The sequence below is a fragment of the Micrasema longulum genome, unplaced genomic scaffold, assembly GCF_059751315.1.
Source record: "Micrasema longulum isolate JH-2025_06_02 unplaced genomic scaffold, ASM5975131v1 h1tg003566l, whole genome shotgun sequence".
Taxonomy (NCBI): Eukaryota; Metazoa; Arthropoda; class Insecta; order Trichoptera; family Brachycentridae; genus Micrasema; species Micrasema longulum.
The window spans coordinates 17,538-34,809 of record NW_028280611.1 but is presented as its reverse complement, the minus strand read 5'-3'; the positions used below and the strand labels follow the sequence as shown (position 1 = coordinate 34,809).

Genomic DNA, 17,272 nt, shown 5'->3' with positions numbered 1-17,272 from the left:
TATTAGAATTATAGTTTTATTGCATAATGAAGTTATGTTTCATTTGACCTGCTTTCTAACGTTTAACAAGTTATGTTTAACCAAAAACTAGCAAAATGGTTACTCTTCATGCTCTTGTAGTATTTTCTTTCTTATGTAATAATTGTAATAATCGCTCTGACAAGTCTCGCCCTCCCAGCTTTGTCCCTCACCGCCCTCCAAACCTACCCCTACGCAACAAAATTCTCTTTCCCACTGTCATCAGTGTACAATGCCTGAAAGGTATTGAGCTGACCATACATTCCTTTTTGGGAGCCTATATTTAAGCCTTGTGAAACCATACAAAAACTAATTATTAAAATGTTTTTTTTTTCCTTCTAAACAATTATTCCAGAAAGCTGATCTTTTGGAGCTTAGATAAATTTATTGTTAACAGGCTCTAAATATGTTTTTATGTGCCAACATTATTTAGATCTAGCTAAAGAATACATAGTGTACTGGAAATTTCATTTTATAAATCAAGACTTATGCAAAGACACAAATTTTTTACAGCTCCAAAACCGTTTAATGCATGCATTCCTTGAGGATATATGATAAAAATTAATTATACGAATATGTTAAAAAATTTGTTTTTTAAAATTATGGATAAAAAATCAGATTTAAATAGTTTTTTATTTAATGTATAGCACATACATAAAAAAAAAAATTGTTAACAAACATTTATGTTTTAATTTTAGGATTTTTTTGTTTATGTGATAGCGTATTATATATTTGTAACATTTATTGTAAAAAGCAAAAAAAAAAGGGTATCTAGTAATAAAAAATTAAAAAGTTCAAATGTACATCCGTTTTTAAAATAATGTATTATAAAATTACTGTTTGTCATATGGGATGAATATTTGTGCAAGTTATTTTTAATTGATTACATACATTAGAAAAATAAAAATGAGTTCTTTAATACGTTTAATTTACATACTCAAATTTTATTTTCAGTATTTAATTAAGTCTCTAATATTTTTGTTACCTGGCGCGTGGTTGTTTAGGATTAGAACTCGGTGTGTGCACGGCACAGCACTTGATAAAGAGCCCCATACACACCACGAATACCACTCCTAGCAACATAACGGCCCACCAGTACTCCGTCACCCACTGGGCCATGGACAGCAGAGTCTTCCTGTTCAGAAGCAAGTTCTTCAACCGCACCAAAGGCCCTTCCGCGTCTACAGCGCGACACTTGAGAAAGACATCGCAGTAACCCTGTGTGGAATAATATTTTCATTTCACAGAATAGGGAAATTAGTATTCATATTGTCTGCAAAAGTTTCAAATGCTGTGAGAGACAAAGTGTAAATTGATCAAGAGAGAATATAATAAAGTTATTTCTCCTTTACTTATTTTATATTCCCTTTCTGTAACCATCCTGTAACCGACAAATCTGTAATTGGTGAATTTAAAAAAAAAAACCTTTTTATTTGTTTAACTCCTTATTTAAATAAATTAAAATATATAAACATCGATTTTCATAAAACAAATATATACTGTACAACTAAATCAAATATGTTTTTAAATTAAAATTTGAGTAAAGATTTATTTATTCGTCTACATTAATGTTGTCGGCTTCAAAAAAGTCCCCATTAGATATTATGCACTTGTACCAGCGCTTCTTCCAATCCTTGAAACACTTCTAAAACTTGATCTATGGGATAGCCTGTAGGTCTTTCAGCGATGCGCTTTAAATGTCATATATGCTTGGAAAACAACGGCTCTTTAAGATTCTTTTTATTTTTGGAAATAGGAAAAAGTCACACTGAGCCATTTCTGGCGAATATAGAGGCTGGGGCATCGTTACGAGTTACAACAAGTACGTGATCAACTTCCATTCGCCGCTGTTTTTGTTAAAAATTCAACAATTTTGGAACAAATTATGCTGCCACCGTTCATACCCAAAACATTCGAAAAAATTTCATGGCATGAGCCAATCGATATGCCAACATCATCAGCGACTTCTCTGATTGTGATTTGGCGATCGTTCATAACCATTCTTTCATGTTTTTATCGGTTGTTAATGTGCTGGGGCGTCCGGGCCATTCGTCACCTTCAACCTCTTCACGGCCATCTTGGAAACGCTTATACCACTCAGAAACTACTGTCATAGCAGACTCACCATAAGCCTCTGTTAACATTTCACACACTTTGTTACACTTTATTACATTTTTACACAAAATTTTATACAAATTCTTTGATCCATTTTTTTTAACAAACGAAAATTGCCGAGCTCATAAAAACATGTCTAACCTTAGTGGCTGCCACAAACAAAGTAAGCAATGAATACAGCTGAAAATTTTAGCATACTTCAGAAGCATATATACCAACATAATAAAAAAATACAATCGGACTCTCCAAACCGGAGAAGTTTAAAAATTTTCGTTATTTTCTGAACACATCTCATTTATTCATTCTACTTATTCTTTGAATAAAATAGTAAAAGGAGTATCAATAAAATAAGAATAGTAGGTTTGAAAATAAAACTGACCTGGAAATTGTCACAGGGCGAGCCCGGCCGCAAGCTGATCCCTCCAGTAGGAAGTCCTACAGCGTGAGCAAACTCACTGGTACTCCGACAGGTGGAAGGGTCTGTGCCATTCTGGCAAGCCAACTCGCACAGTTTCCTCTTGTCGATATTGGGGATTATTTGGGAAGTTAGGAAGCACTCGGTGAGATTCCATTCTAAACATATGGAGCCAGAACACTCGCCCTTTATACATAACTGAGTACCTGCAATAAAAACCCAAATTGAAATGAAATAAAAAATAAAAAAAACTTCAAAAAATTATTTATTGAATCGGCTTTAACTTTGTAGAATAGCGTGATTAAATAAAACACTTTGTTATGAGACTGTTTGATTTTGTTTTGGAGCGCTACTATAATAAAGTCTCAGAAGGCACAGATCTTTCCATATTTATAATAACACCAGTAGATGGAAAGATCTGTGCTTTCCAAAACTATAAAGTAGTGTTCCACAATAAATTCAAGCTGTATCATAACAAATTGTTTTATTTAATAAATTTTAATCTAGCTGATTTTGACTGTATGTTAAAAATTGAATTGTGATAATTGTTCGCCTCTTGAGAATATAAAATTTACTTTACTCTGAAAGGTTTTAGCTCTATTTAGTTAAAGCAAAATCGATAGAAAGATCCTCAGTGTTCAACCCTTTCAGCCTGGGTGTTCATTAAAATATACACAAATTTATAGATTTATTTACTCCTGTAATTACTGAAATCAAAAAGTAGTGAGTTTATTTTTTAATTAATTGGGTACTATTCTGAATCTTCTTGTGGAGGTAGAGAATTTGCTGATTTTTATTTTTTGCATGCGACTACAATTTGCTTCACGTATGGCCACACTGATGATTATTTATTTATTTATAAACGCCCAGACGGCACTTACAATATTTAGTTACAGAGTACATAAAGTATTACAGCAATCAACATAAAATAGAATCATAATTATTTCAACAATGTTTTGAGTATGTACAAATGCTTGCAGACTGGCACAAGAAAAGTCAACAGATGGAAGAGTTGAGGAAATGTGTATGTTCAAATATAGGCAGAATGGTGAATGTTACACAGTGTGTAAAGTGGCCACTTAAACCAGCCAATGACAGGTCATAAGCCCTGTAAATGCCTAGACTCCCATATTCCCTTCTCAAAAATGTTTTCCTCTCTGTTGCAACAAATCATAATTATTTTAATAATTATAAAAAAAAGAAAAAGTAAATAAAGTAAAGATGAATAATAATCAAGAAGAGGAGAATTGAGGGGATGGCCATTCAATGGAAAGGATAGTTATCTTAATTGCAGCAAGAGTGGTGTGGAGCAAGTCAACCACTCAGCATAATTATTAGCTGTTCTGTGGATGCTCGCCAGGGGAGAATGGTGGGTGAAGTCAGTCGTATTGTACTCACACTGGAACACGTGTGGAGTCTGATGGTCTTTGTGGGTACACGAAAGTTTATCAGGAACAGTAATTTTGGGCAATCTATTATGGTGCATATCACTTTGTGCATTAGAGCGAGGTCAGCAATTGTCCTTCTGGTTGAGAGTATGAATGGAAAATTGCGTAATTTTACCAAAAGTTGCGGTAAAATACCGTAATTTACGGTATTTTATGGTAATTTTCGGTAAGAAACGAATTTGACGTACTTATTTTTATTTTTCAAAGATATTACAAATACGAGTAGCTTTGTTTTAGGACACTTTACATGACTGCAAAAACCAGGTTTAGATCCATCTAGTGGTTGTCGAGATTTATTAGAAGTATGGGACGTTCAAGGTCATTCGGTATGTACTTTTTTCACTTTTTTTTATAAAAAGGGTTATTATGTTTTGAAACTTAACAGGATCGGTGGACATAGGGTCCTTGGTAAAACCTTAAGTATATGATTTCGGGTGCGTGGAAGAAGCTTTCATTGTTCAGTCGCAGACTGAAGCCAATAATAGGGCAGCTTAGGTTACAATATTCTCTTCAAATAAATATCCACTTTAGATGAGTTATCTAAAGTGAAGATTATAAGAACCACTCACCATTATTGCATCTAGTTTTGTCCGCCATCGGACGAGGGTTGGGACACTCTGGAGAGCGTCCATCACAAGTGGAAGACCAGGCACAGTCACTCTCCGAGCGGCACACGGCGCGATGTGACGATGGTACAAAGCGGCAAGTGTCTGACTGACAGCAAGGACCCTGAGATGGACTAGAAACAGAAAAAAACATTGCTATTACCAATCATCATGAAAATGCTCACAATAGACATTTCATCCTGTTTCAAGGTATACCAAGAAAATTAGTTTTACACTATAAAATAGGAATTATTTTATAAGATCAGACATAAAATTTATAATACCAGTTAAACTTTAATATCTAAAATGAATGAATTGGTCATGACTTCAGAATACAAAATAACTTGTTTCTTTTCAAAATTGAGTACAATAAACCAATCAATCTCTTTTATCTAATGACTTACGTATTACAATAGCATGTTTTTATACTGACCTGCATTGAGTATTATATCTTCTGTGACAGCCTTTAGCTGATTCATTCTTTAATCGATCTAGATCACTTAGTATTCTAGGGTAACAGCATTTATCCTGACATTCTTCATCATCATAGCCTAGAAAATAAACAATAAATATTACATCAATTTTATATTTGAAGCACTAACTCTGTGGTTATTCATTATAATAAAACCAATAAAAACAACTTTGTTGTAAACCACTTATGTGTACCTTGATAAAAAAGCTTGTAGCTTTGAAACTGGTCGGTAAAAAAAATAATTGGTTAAAAACAAAGCTGTTCTTCCAGAAAAGAATCATAACAAAAATAGTATCTATAATAAAATATTATGAGGTTAATAAACATCTACCTATCCTTAATTATAGTGTAACAAAATATTTTTAAATCTTTAAATCATAAGGGTTTAAAATATTATTTTTCTTTTTGTAAACAACTGTAAATTGTGTCCCGTAGATATTGAAAACATTATTATTATAAATTACAAATTATCATTAACATTATTTTACAAAATTATTTAACTATTAATAAATTTTGAAATACCAGTCAGTACAGCATACTTAGAACAAAAGCATTTTTGAGTTAAAATACAATACTGTTAAATCAATCCTATAAGAAGAAAATATTGAGCCACAGCAATCATTAACACGTAAAGCCCGATGCTCGAAAAAAAAACTCGAGTGGCTGAGTGGGTCTTTTCAGACCCAGTTTAAAAAGTCGCTTTTTGGGCCTGTTTCGTGGTGTTTTTTTTATTAAAAAAAATATAGAAATGTACATTAAGGCATTGAGATGACATGTCATAAGTTTTTTTGTGAGATTTCTCACGTTTTTTTCTAATTATAATTTAAAATATCGAAGCGACGCAAATATCCTTTAAATACGTGCTATGTGCAGAGTTTTTCATGTCGGACTACTCGTAACGCGTACGGCGTGTACCGCTCGCCCCGCCCCCGTCCCACACCACCCCGCTCGTTGGACAGTAAGTATGTATTAGATATCGCGTTATCTCTTGTCCGGTCATGATACTTCAGTAATTATAAACATTTTTTATTGAATGCTGTGAATAATTTGTATTCTTATTGTATTAACGTTATCTAAATAGATCGTGGATCAGTATTAGCATTTAATCTTCGGATGAGTTACATGAAACCGATACATTGGAAAAGAATAGTCTTTATATAGAGTTCATGTTATAAACGGATTATCACTTAATCCTTTAGCATACTGTGTTCTCTTAAGTATCGTCTGTGAATATTTTCTTCTTGATTTTAATTATTTAATGATTTTATAAACTAATATAAATATCACAAAAACTTCGCGTCAAAATTTGCACCTAATAATTGCAACACTAATATTTTCTTATTGATAATTAATGCGTTTTAAGCGAGATTCAAAACCAGAATCTTTATGTATACACGACGCAAAAATCTTTGCCATTTAGTCACGAAAGCCATCAAAGGGATGTTCTATTACGCGTAAAATTTGATTTAAAAATTCAAACAAAAAATATTTTTTTACCGTTTTTTCGTGTTTTCTCTCTAATGCTTTGCTCCGAAAATTTTCATTTATGTCTCGAATTGAAGCTAATTTTTTTTTTTAAAGAATAGGCCAAACGAAAATTACGTAATAAATTTATTTATCGCGTAATTGATAATTTTCGTATTCATAGGGTCTGAGAATCCCATCTCCGGTGGGTATGAGTTAAGAAATTTTTAATCGACATTTTTAATGCACTTTATTATGTTTTATATTGGCAATTTAGGATTTATTACTGCCATTTATAAAAATTATCAAAAATTATTTTAATCCCATAAGACATCTTCACTAACCGCAATCACATTCTTCTCCCGCTTCCACAATTTTGTTTCCGCAGAAAGCTCCCGCACTGGCTGTGAAGCAATTCCTCTTCTTATTGTCTACCATGGCATCGAGCACATTAGAAATATTCCCCACAGAACATGCGGAGAATTTGCTATTATTTGGTCTGTCCCCGCTCGTAGCGGAGGCAAACATTATAAAATTGCCGTTAGGTCCACCAGGTCTGCACTCATTAGGGTAATCATGCTGTGAAAAAACAACGTATATTAGTTGATGAAATTGATTAAGTCTGTACCCAGCAAACTCAGCTCCATTAAGAAAAGACATACATTTTAAATAAATAAGTTGGAATCGAAATGGTAGCAGGTAGTAACCACACAAGTAGAAGAGAGATTTCGTGTATTTTTACATTTATGCGGTACAGTAAAAAAGATTAGAATGTTATGAAAGCCACTGCAAGTGTCCAGTCCACCAGAGTTTTGACTAGTATTCATTTAATTATAAATAATGCAGTGTAAAAATTAATGATGATCATCTTCTGCAATAGTTTTAATGGCAATCGATTATACTCAAAAGGCACTTTTATTTATCAGATAGTAAGGATATGAACAAGGCATACAGAGATTTAAATTTTCTTTCAACTTACCGGCGAACCAAAATTATGCCCTATTTCATGAGCTAGAGTTAACTGACTGACTTTCGGAGGAACTCTGCTATTGTAATTCACAAAGGTGATGATGCCTGTATTGAGAGAGCGTTTAGTACTCTGATACATGCCACCTATCGTTTCTGTGTAAGTTTTATATTTCTCACAGATGCCACCAGAGGCACCACTAGCTGAAGCAACCCAAGCAAGACCTGAAAAGAAATAAGTTGAGAAAAATACTTTCTGGGTGTGCAGGAGGTAGAAGAACACTATTCCACTCAATATTTAGTTTTGTTTTTGTATATTTTGTTTAGCAACATGTTTTTTCTAGAGCTAATATATATTTTTCTTATATTCTAAATACAAGTAATACAGTATATACACGGCTTCTTTTTCTATGGTTTTATGTAAAAACCCACCTGCTGACATCAGAAGACGGAATACTTACTTATTTTTAATGAAAATAATTATGTATTACCAATAATACATCAATCAAACTTAAACAACAATTAAAAACTTTGCGAAATATGTAGGTTTATTCTCCATTATTTTAATACAGTTCATATTTGCAAAAGTTTAAAAAAATAAAATAAGTATAATAATATTCATAATTCTTTTTTGTTTAGCACTGATTGAAAACACAGTACAGTTTTTTGTAATTTACATTCAAACTGAAAATATTTACTAATCAACAATAAAATAAACACATTATTGTAAGACGTCACTCCCCATTATGAACACTAAAATTGTTTTTTTCTTCATATTTTTTTCTGAATAAACTTTTAAAAAAATCAATCACATTCATTAGACATATTCGCAATAATATTGTAGTCTGCAAGTGAACCCAGGAAGGAAAATATACCTACTGAGTTTTGAGATGTTAAAATACAGTATACAGTATACATTATGTATGAAGAAATAAGCTGCAGTAATCGACCAGTTTCTTTTCCCCACTGGGAACGGGTTGGGCGCTGGGTGCGCTTATAGATGTTTATATTTATTTTTAAAGAAAATATAAACGGTGATGTTCATTCATAATAAATATAAATTATTTTATTTATTTTCCCATAATTAAAACTACTATAAAACTTTATTATTGATGATCAAATATAATGGTAGAGCATAATTATATAATTAAGTTGCGGGAGGTGTTGACCTCGTTCTTTCATGACATTGGTCGTAGGGAGTCAGAAAGGTTGATGCATGCCGCAGATTGAAGATTCTTACTGGATGTCGAAAATAAAATATGAAAATGAAGAATAATTTAAAATATATATATATACAGATGCCAATCATGAAGTTTCGCATTATAAATAAATTGTCTATGTTTTATGAATGTATGTGTATGCGCATGGGTGTATGTACATGTGTGTGTATGTACATGTGTATATATGTGTGTATATATGTGTATATATATGTGTGTATATATATATGTATATGTGTGTGTGTGTATTTATATGTATCAAAATGTGTATAGGAGTAAGTTTATATTTTATTAGTATGTGCTCTCTATTGATTTGTTAACTATTATCATATATAAGAATGTAAATGCCTAGCTTAGAACGGGGGGGTATGTACCCTTGTTACCGGATAAAGTGAACGTAAAATTGTATTTTTGATAAAAGGTGTAAAAAAATAATCTAAAGTTTACATTTGAAGCACTAACTTTGTGGTTATTCTTTATAATAAAATAAATAAAACTTTTTATTTGCTTTGAAACCGGTCGGTGAAAAATAAAAATTAGTGGTTAAAAACAAAGTTGTTTTATTTATTTTATTAAATAAATAATCGATTATAAGGATGATTCACCCCTCGTGGGTGCTATAGTAATTGGACATGCTATAGTAATTGGACACTAGATATAATGGTAAAAAAAAAGTAAGCATAAGAATTTATCTCCACCATAAAATATACACTTTTTTGTGTGTTTTTTTTAAAAATGAACGCATTACATTTAATAATTTTTGACCAATAGATTTAGAATGTCCAATTACTGCAGCTTGTCTAATTACTATAGCACCCACAATATATCTTTCGGACTTCTAAATTCACATAGTGAATTTTTCAGCTGTTCTTTTGCAAGCTATTCCATATGTCCAATTTTGGGACTATTAAAAACTACAATATTTTTGTATTTTAAAGAGATGTAAATGAACATTATTATACCTAAGGTTCCGCCAGTGAAATCTCTGTATGTGAATACATATGCTAGACAGAAGTCTTCATGATTGCCTAATGAATGAAGATTCAAAAAGTTGGAGACATCAATGTTCTCCAAACAAAACTGATTGGATTCCCCGGGAAAATGGTGGGAATTACATGCAGAGTCATCATCAATCTAAAAAGATAAGTAACATTGTTATTACTCACATATAAAATTAATTACACAATATTGACAGATGGAAGATTAGATTACAATATCATCAGGTTCATAAGTATGTTGTGAATTTGCCATTTCATTAACAATAAGTGTTTTTAAGAACAAACCAAAATATGAATATGCACATACTTGAATACATAGTTGCAATGGGTATTTAAATTAATCAAACTCAGGAAACTATGCAAATTTACTTTTTATTCTTGGCACATGACAATGAGATGTATTGTTAATGGTAAGATATATTGTTAATATTTGATTTGGATTTTTATATAAACTGCGTAAATAATACAATTCTAGTATAATATGTATGTTTAAATTACCTTAATTCTCTGAACTTCAAATTTTATGTTACGATGCTCAATTCTTCCATCGAATTTAGTATCACGATATATATAGTTGACTGCTGTAACATGGTGGGCAATAAGAGATAAAATCTCTTCTCTTGTTTTCTCATCTATTTCTGCTCTCTTTTGATAATCTCGATGCTGTAATGAAAACAAAAATGTAAATATTATATATGCTATGGTCTGTGTGGTCTGTGTCCGGCAGACACAAAATTCAGTTCTGTGTGTAAAATAGAACCAGAATCCTGAATGAGTGTTTTGAATCTATATCTAGTCTCGAAAATCTAGAAAAAGAATATCGATTGGAGAAGAAAGGACATCGTAGAGTGTTGAGTTCACCTACCGTGCTCGAGGTCCTGCTTTGTTAGCACGTGAGTTTTCTTTGAAGGCTTATTAGTGATGGTATATTTTATTATGTTAAATTTTTTAGAAATTTATTTATGGTATTATTCATCCATCTATAGCCAAATAATGATTACATACAGTAATTTATAATAAATAAATACATAAAGTCCTTTATTGAAAGAATTGTAAATTTTTGGATAAGTTGTATCATTCTTCCAATTACTCACATCTGGAAAACCTTCTCTAATATGTCTCCATATAAGTGGATCAGTCTGTATGTAGAGTGAACATGTATTTCTGTTATCTTCCTTTGGTCTGGTGGCCCTCTTGGAGCGACTGTGAGGCTGATTGGCTTCCCAAGAGTACTTGGAGAATCTGCCCATTGTAGCTGCATCACCAGAAGTGTCAAAGTCATACCTGAGTGTGAATTATAAACTTGTTAGTTCAGTGAATAAATAAATATCGAGTGAAGGAATTCCAATAGGGAATTACTTTTAAGTGTATTCTTTTTTTCATAAAATATCTAGAAGTCACTAAAAATATGACTATCTTAACATATTTCTATAAGCAAAATTATTTGATTTAACAACAACATGATTTCGCGTGACAAGAAATAAGTATTTGTTCCATCTGCCAGTCTGTAGCACTAACTATTCACAACACTCTTTCCTCTATCGTTCTTGCTCTAACTATAATACTTTTTTTTCATCTATAGATATATTTTACAGGCCCCTTAATTTATTTAAAAATAAATTAAGACTCCTTATTTCTGGCTGCGATACGATACCACTTACTATTTAATGATGCTCACACTTACACACACCTGAACACTTACTCCTACACTAATACACATAAACACACATCTACACTTACTCTCATACAAATATACATAAACACACCCTTTTGTTGTAACACAATTTAATAATATGTATGATTCTTATTTAGAAACTTTGCTGGTCGGTCTTTAAACTGAATTTTTTTAAATGTTACTATATCATTGTCGACTGTTTGTTTCTTTAAAATAAATAAATAAACATAAAAATATTTATTATAGAAAAAGACGAGTGATACTTCCATCGAGGGATAATCCACAAATTTAAATAAAGTATCACTCATCTTTAATTTCTCTTATATAATGAATTACAATAACTAAAACCAAGAATTTTTACTAACAAACCTAAATGTTTTACATTAAAATATATGTATGTTATAAATTAACAGTTTTAAAATCATCAGCAGAGACTGCAAAAAGCACAACAATTAAATGAATTTAATGTCCCAAATTAAAAAAAAAACATAAAAAATAATTATTTTAATGGGAAAGATTTCCCAGCCATAACCTATATTTTTTTTTAATTAAAAATAAAATACGATTTTTTTATTCAATAAAGTATGATACTAACCCATTATAAAGGTTTCCTTTGACATCATTTATGATGGTGTTGGGCTTAGGTGGGTTGTGTGTGGTGTGGTGTTCTTTGTGAGGAGTGTGTGCGTGAGGCTCTCCATCCTCTACTGCAGAATTCTGGATCTTCTCCATCCATTGGACCACGTCTTCGTTTATACCGCACCCACCGACGTGACCTGGGTAAAAAAAATAAATTAAAATCTAACATAAAATTCGTCGAGATAAGTACTGGTGGATTTTTGTAAGCTGGCGCGTGCGCTATACTAACACATACGCATTGTGTAGTATCCGTGAATAAGCACATGGTATGACATCGCACGGCATACGCATTATGAAAATAATATCTGTCTCTCTCGCGCTCAGACGCGCTTATGAGCGTGACATAAACAACTATTGCTTTATTAGTTGCTAATGATATGGTAATACAATATACACAGTATGCTTCTGCGTTCGTCTGAATTTCGCTGCGATTCTTAATAGGAAAATTACAATAATATGTACGAATATTAAGTTATGGATTAAAAACACTGGTTTATAGGTATGTAGGTATTTTCATTGAATCGAATCATGAATAAGTCGATTATGTAGTGATGGCGCTTTCGCAAAACTTTCACAAAAACATTTTTAATGTACAGAATACTGATTTTAAAAATCTTGATGTTATATTAAATGTTTTTAAAAATCTCTTTTAGATTAGAGCGAAAAAAAAAACAATTACTTAAGAAAATGTCATATATTTACGAGTATTTATTTTTAAACAAGCATGTTTTTTATTTAAAATTTTGTGTTCATCATAATAATAATTGATAGAATGTAATTAAAATGCACATTTCAAATTATATCGGAGAAAATATGTGTACACGCTTATTGATAAACAATAAATCTTGTTATTTATATACTTAAAACAATCTACACAATTTCGCATTCTAGTTCTAGAGTCTAGAGTAATTGACTATAAAAAAATACATTTTTTCAAATGTAAATTGCCCCTCGTTCTTGGAAGGACTATAATTAGTAAAATGCAACATTTTAAAAAATTATTTGAAAAATATAAAATAATGAAACAAAGTATTTTAGTACATCACATTTTCTTAACCCTTTGTATTTTTTTTTCATATACACAACCCTCTAATCCAACTTTTTAAAAAAAGATAGCACATTTGGTTAAAATTTAATACAACATTTTTTTTAATCAACAGCCTGTAGATTTTAAATGCGTTAGTGTGAGTTTTCTGAACGCGCCAGTTTAAGTTAAACCACCAGTACATTATCCAACATCTAACCGTGGCAATGAGAACTGAATACCAGATTCAATAGCTGTTTTTCGTGTGTTTTCATATTTTCTAAGAATTACTGTAAACATAATGGCATAAAAACATCATAAAATGTGTGACTCACTTATGATATCATATTATTTTCATTGGTATAATATTAATTTTATATTGCTTTGTTATGGCTTCTGGCGCATAAAAAATAATAACTATCTAGAAATACGTACAATAATGAGAAAAAGCGTAAAAGACGGGTAAAATAATAATTAAAAACGCTAGTAAAAAAAAAGTATATTATGTAATATGCAAAATACAGAGTGTATTTTGATTATTTTTTCAACGTATAAAATTATAATAACGCATTTCAAAAATGTAGGCTCGCGAAAAATGACAGCAAAAATATAGGTTGTATAATATTGGAAAATTTAAAGAGCCGTCGAAATATACGGCCGACAGAATTCACTGGCGTAGTATCGAAAAATGACGAAAATGAAATTTCGTAATGTAATAGTAATAATGTCAAAATGCCTAATTCTTAATTCTGAACGCCGATCGGGCGCGCGGTAAGAACAAAGGAAATTAGCAACAGCCTCCGAAACTTCGGCGAGATAAACCAAAACCGACTTGGTTCCTACTTCACCGCGTGCAATTAGTCTCATTTACCAAAATCAGAATTTAATTACGCCAATTAAGATGTGTCTGCGTGCACGAGTACTTTCTGAACCGATGTACACATGTACAGTTGTACAGTTGTACAGTGGGACAGCGCTAGGCGACCGTCATTCGTCATTCCTCTACAGCACTACGATCGACGACCGACAACCGACGACCGACGCGCGACGCCGGCGGCGGCGTATCAATTAGCCGTTTGTCTACGTACTACGTATATTCCGAGCTATTTCGTGTGATTTATTACAATATCGTGGGATGAGGAAGTTATTTGTAACACACAATCGCTTCGTTTGAGAAAGAATCAATACGCACCATTTGTGGAAATCAAACACTCGAATTGATATCAGATTCAATATTTCAGGCGAATGTGTGGTAAAAACATATGTACTCGTATACGATAAGTTGTGACAGACTTGTAAAGCTGAGACCAGAATTGTCAACAAAATAAAAAGATTTACGATGCGAATGTTGATCGATGTCGAAAACGAGGAATATTGAAAAAGACGTGGCATGATCAAATACAACAAATAAAATAAATAAATATACAAATTGGGAGGGTCCATTGTCTCGTAGGGCACCCGCTGGCACAGCGCGGATTTAAACTGTGCAACTCGGTTATTTGCTTAGTTAGACTGCGTAATATATAAGTGTGAAAGCACTACAATTAATAATATGAATCATAAACGTATACAAAGTAATGAAGCGATGTGTCTGTGTAGATATGGACTGGAATGGCGTTCTATCTTGTATGCCTACTACTTACAGGGAAACGGCATAATGGTCTGTTGTCGTTGCTCAAAAATCAAAATAACACCATCGAGGTTGTCTTTATTGATATTTTTTTGACAGCTTTTTTCTACAGTGGCGCCTTTTATTCAATATAAGCTCCCCCTGTCTGATTTCGTCACGTTTTTGAAACCCCTTTTCTTACACGCCTTCCCGTCATTACGATGATGTATTTTTTGCCCAATAATTCAACACAATAATCTCTTAGTAGCAGGTTAGATTTGAGTTGTGCATTTTTTCAAGTTTGCTGAATATCTGAGTAGATTCCACGAACTTTGTTAACTTATAGAAATATTTATATTCGCTATTACTGTGAAAGGAAAGTTCCTAAATTTTGTTTTGCATTCGGAGATTTATTTTCACCAGTTTTTGTTGGTTTTATGACGTCATATTTCTACCCCATTGCCACAAGCCAACAAGTTAAATAATTTTCCCCTTAAAAATCTCATAATATTCATCACTTATGATGGCGCCCCAGAATGAGTTTTATTCGATAGGTGGTATTATGGTAATGATAGTTAAGATACATCTCAACAAAATATGAATTCGTTGACATAGTGATTTAAAAAACAGCGAAATAACAATTATATTAAAACAATGTGAAGGTGTAGGAAAAGCTACAATGCACGAGATTGTACCAACGTTTGCTACATTGCACAAATTGACAGTACAAACGAAAGAGGATATCTTCGCTAGAATTTTGCTTCGCCGCATTTTCACTCCATTTTCCAATTCTGCGTAACCGAATTTCGCGAGTTGAGCATTTCACAAAGTACGTTCCCTGTACACGTATACCCAATGTATGTACAATATGTACATAGGTGGGTACTAGCTACATCATACTAATATTATTACAGCGAATGGAACAGTTGACGAACTCGAGTCGCCTAAAACAGAAGGGGATTTCGCCGCTTTATTTTGAAAGTAAACAAATCAAATTTAAAGAAATATCAATTCTCGACAAAGAAACATGAAAAGTTACCTAATTCATAAAGTTTGCTTCGAATTTCACAACTTACACAATATTACCACATATGTTAAGCTAGTTCGAGGAAATCTAACCGCTATATTTTAAGGCCACTGTTGTATGAAATGAAAAGACCTAAATGTAAAGCAATATTTTACAGAACTCGTTTGCTGATAAATCATAGATAATATATACACTGGAACTTCGTTATACCTACTCGGTTTCAAAATATCGGGGTCAAAAAATTAAATAAAAATTTCAACATGAATTAAACAATTAGTATATACACTATCGGAATGCCCTGTATCGCTTTTTTACTTACTCGCCGTATAATATAATGGAAGTAAATATTTTTTTAACGATTTTTAAAGCATTTTGATGTCATGTTAAATTTAAGAAAAAAATAAGGTACAATGATGATCGTAGAACAACGACGCGTGCGATTTTCTGAAACTTTACGTAAGAGCAGTTTAATTATTTTTTTGACACTTTATGTCACAGCTTGAAAAGTACAACAGTATATCATTTGATACTTGGATTAGTCATACATATAAAATTTTTGCAAACCTGGAAAATAAAGCCTTTATATAACTTTTTCAAGATAAAAATATAAAATAAAGTCAATGTCGAATTTTTCGCACATCCGTCGTTGTTCGACGATCCCGACGAAATAGTATACAATTTAAATTTTTTGTAATCCCGAATTGATTTTTACACAAGGAAACTTATCCAGCATTTTTCTTTAGTATGTTTTTTGCCCACGGTAGGTATTGTGAGGAACGTAAACCCCGTGTAAAAAGAGGTTCCAGTGTATGTAGATATGTATATATTGGGTTGGGGAAAAACTAATTTCATATTTTTCGTTTTATTTCAATTCTTTATAAAAAGTGTTACAACCATCCAATTTAAGTCAAATATGCGCCGTTCTATTCAATAACTTGTTGCTAGCGAGAATTCAACGACATAATGCCCCTCTCGTAGAAGCCCTTGTCCCTTCTGGCAAAAAACTCGGACAACCAATTTTCACAAGTCTCTATTGAGGCCAAATTTGTACCCCCAAGCGCGTTGGCCATAGACAGGAACAGGTGGTAGTCACTCGGTGCTAAGTCCGGACTATAGGGTGATGCATAAGAACTTCCCATCCGAGCTCCCGGAGCTTCTGGCACATCATTAAAAATGTGTGCGGCCTGGTGTTGTCCTGGTGAAACACGATTCCTCTCCTATTCACCGATGCTGGCCGCTTCTGTTCGATCGCCAGCTTCAAACGGTCGAGCTGTTCACAGTAGAGGGCAGAATTGAGCGTTTGGCCATAGGGGAACAGCTCATAGTAGAGTATTCCCTGCCAATCCCACCAAACACCCAACAACACCTTCCTGGCCGTCAGTCCTGGCTTGGCCACGGTCTGGGCCGCTTCGTTGGCTTTTAACCACGATCTCCGTCGCTTGACATTGTCGTAAGTGACCCACTTTTCATCACCAGTCACCATTCGCTTCAGAAATGGGTCGATTTTGTTGCGATTCAGCAGCGATTCGCAGATGGAAATTCAGTCCATGCGGTTTTTTTTTGCGTCAGCTCGTGTGGCA

General features: G+C 32.7%; 1 protein-coding gene across 1 annotated transcript; it reads right to left on the bottom strand.

Moving 5' to 3' along the window:
- Window positions 1-284: 284 nt before the first annotated feature.
- On the bottom strand, window positions 285-12,165 carry kuz (zinc-dependent metalloprotease kuz). The gene is made up of 10 exons (XM_088242284.1): window positions 11,989-12,165; window positions 10,813-11,002; window positions 10,217-10,381; window positions 9,683-9,854; window positions 7,517-7,728; window positions 6,882-7,116; window positions 5,035-5,152; window positions 4,566-4,735; window positions 2,513-2,754; window positions 285-1,236 (listed from the first exon to the last, which is right to left on the bottom strand). The coding sequence occupies exons 1-10, from the start codon at window positions 12,123-12,125 to the stop codon at window positions 1,000-1,002; spliced, it is 1,878 nt and encodes a 625-aa protein (XP_088098410.1). The 5' UTR covers window positions 12,126-12,165; the 3' UTR covers window positions 285-999.
- Between the last annotated feature and the right edge of the window lie 5,107 nt (window positions 12,166-17,272).

Bases quoted from the DNA above. Each gene is read 5' to 3' on its own strand.
- kuz (XM_088242284.1), bottom strand. From the start codon at position 12,125: ATGGAGAAGATCCAGAATTCTGCAGTAGAGGATGGAGAGCCTCACGCA. The intron at 7,729-9,682 runs GTATAATAATGT...ATTTCTTTTCAG, and splicing joins TTTCACTGGCGGAACCTTAG to GTCTTGCTTGGGTTGCTTCA. The intron at 7,117-7,516 runs GTAAGTTGAAAG...GTTTTTTCACAG, and splicing joins GGCATAATTTTGGTTCGCCG to CATGATTACCCTAATGAGTG.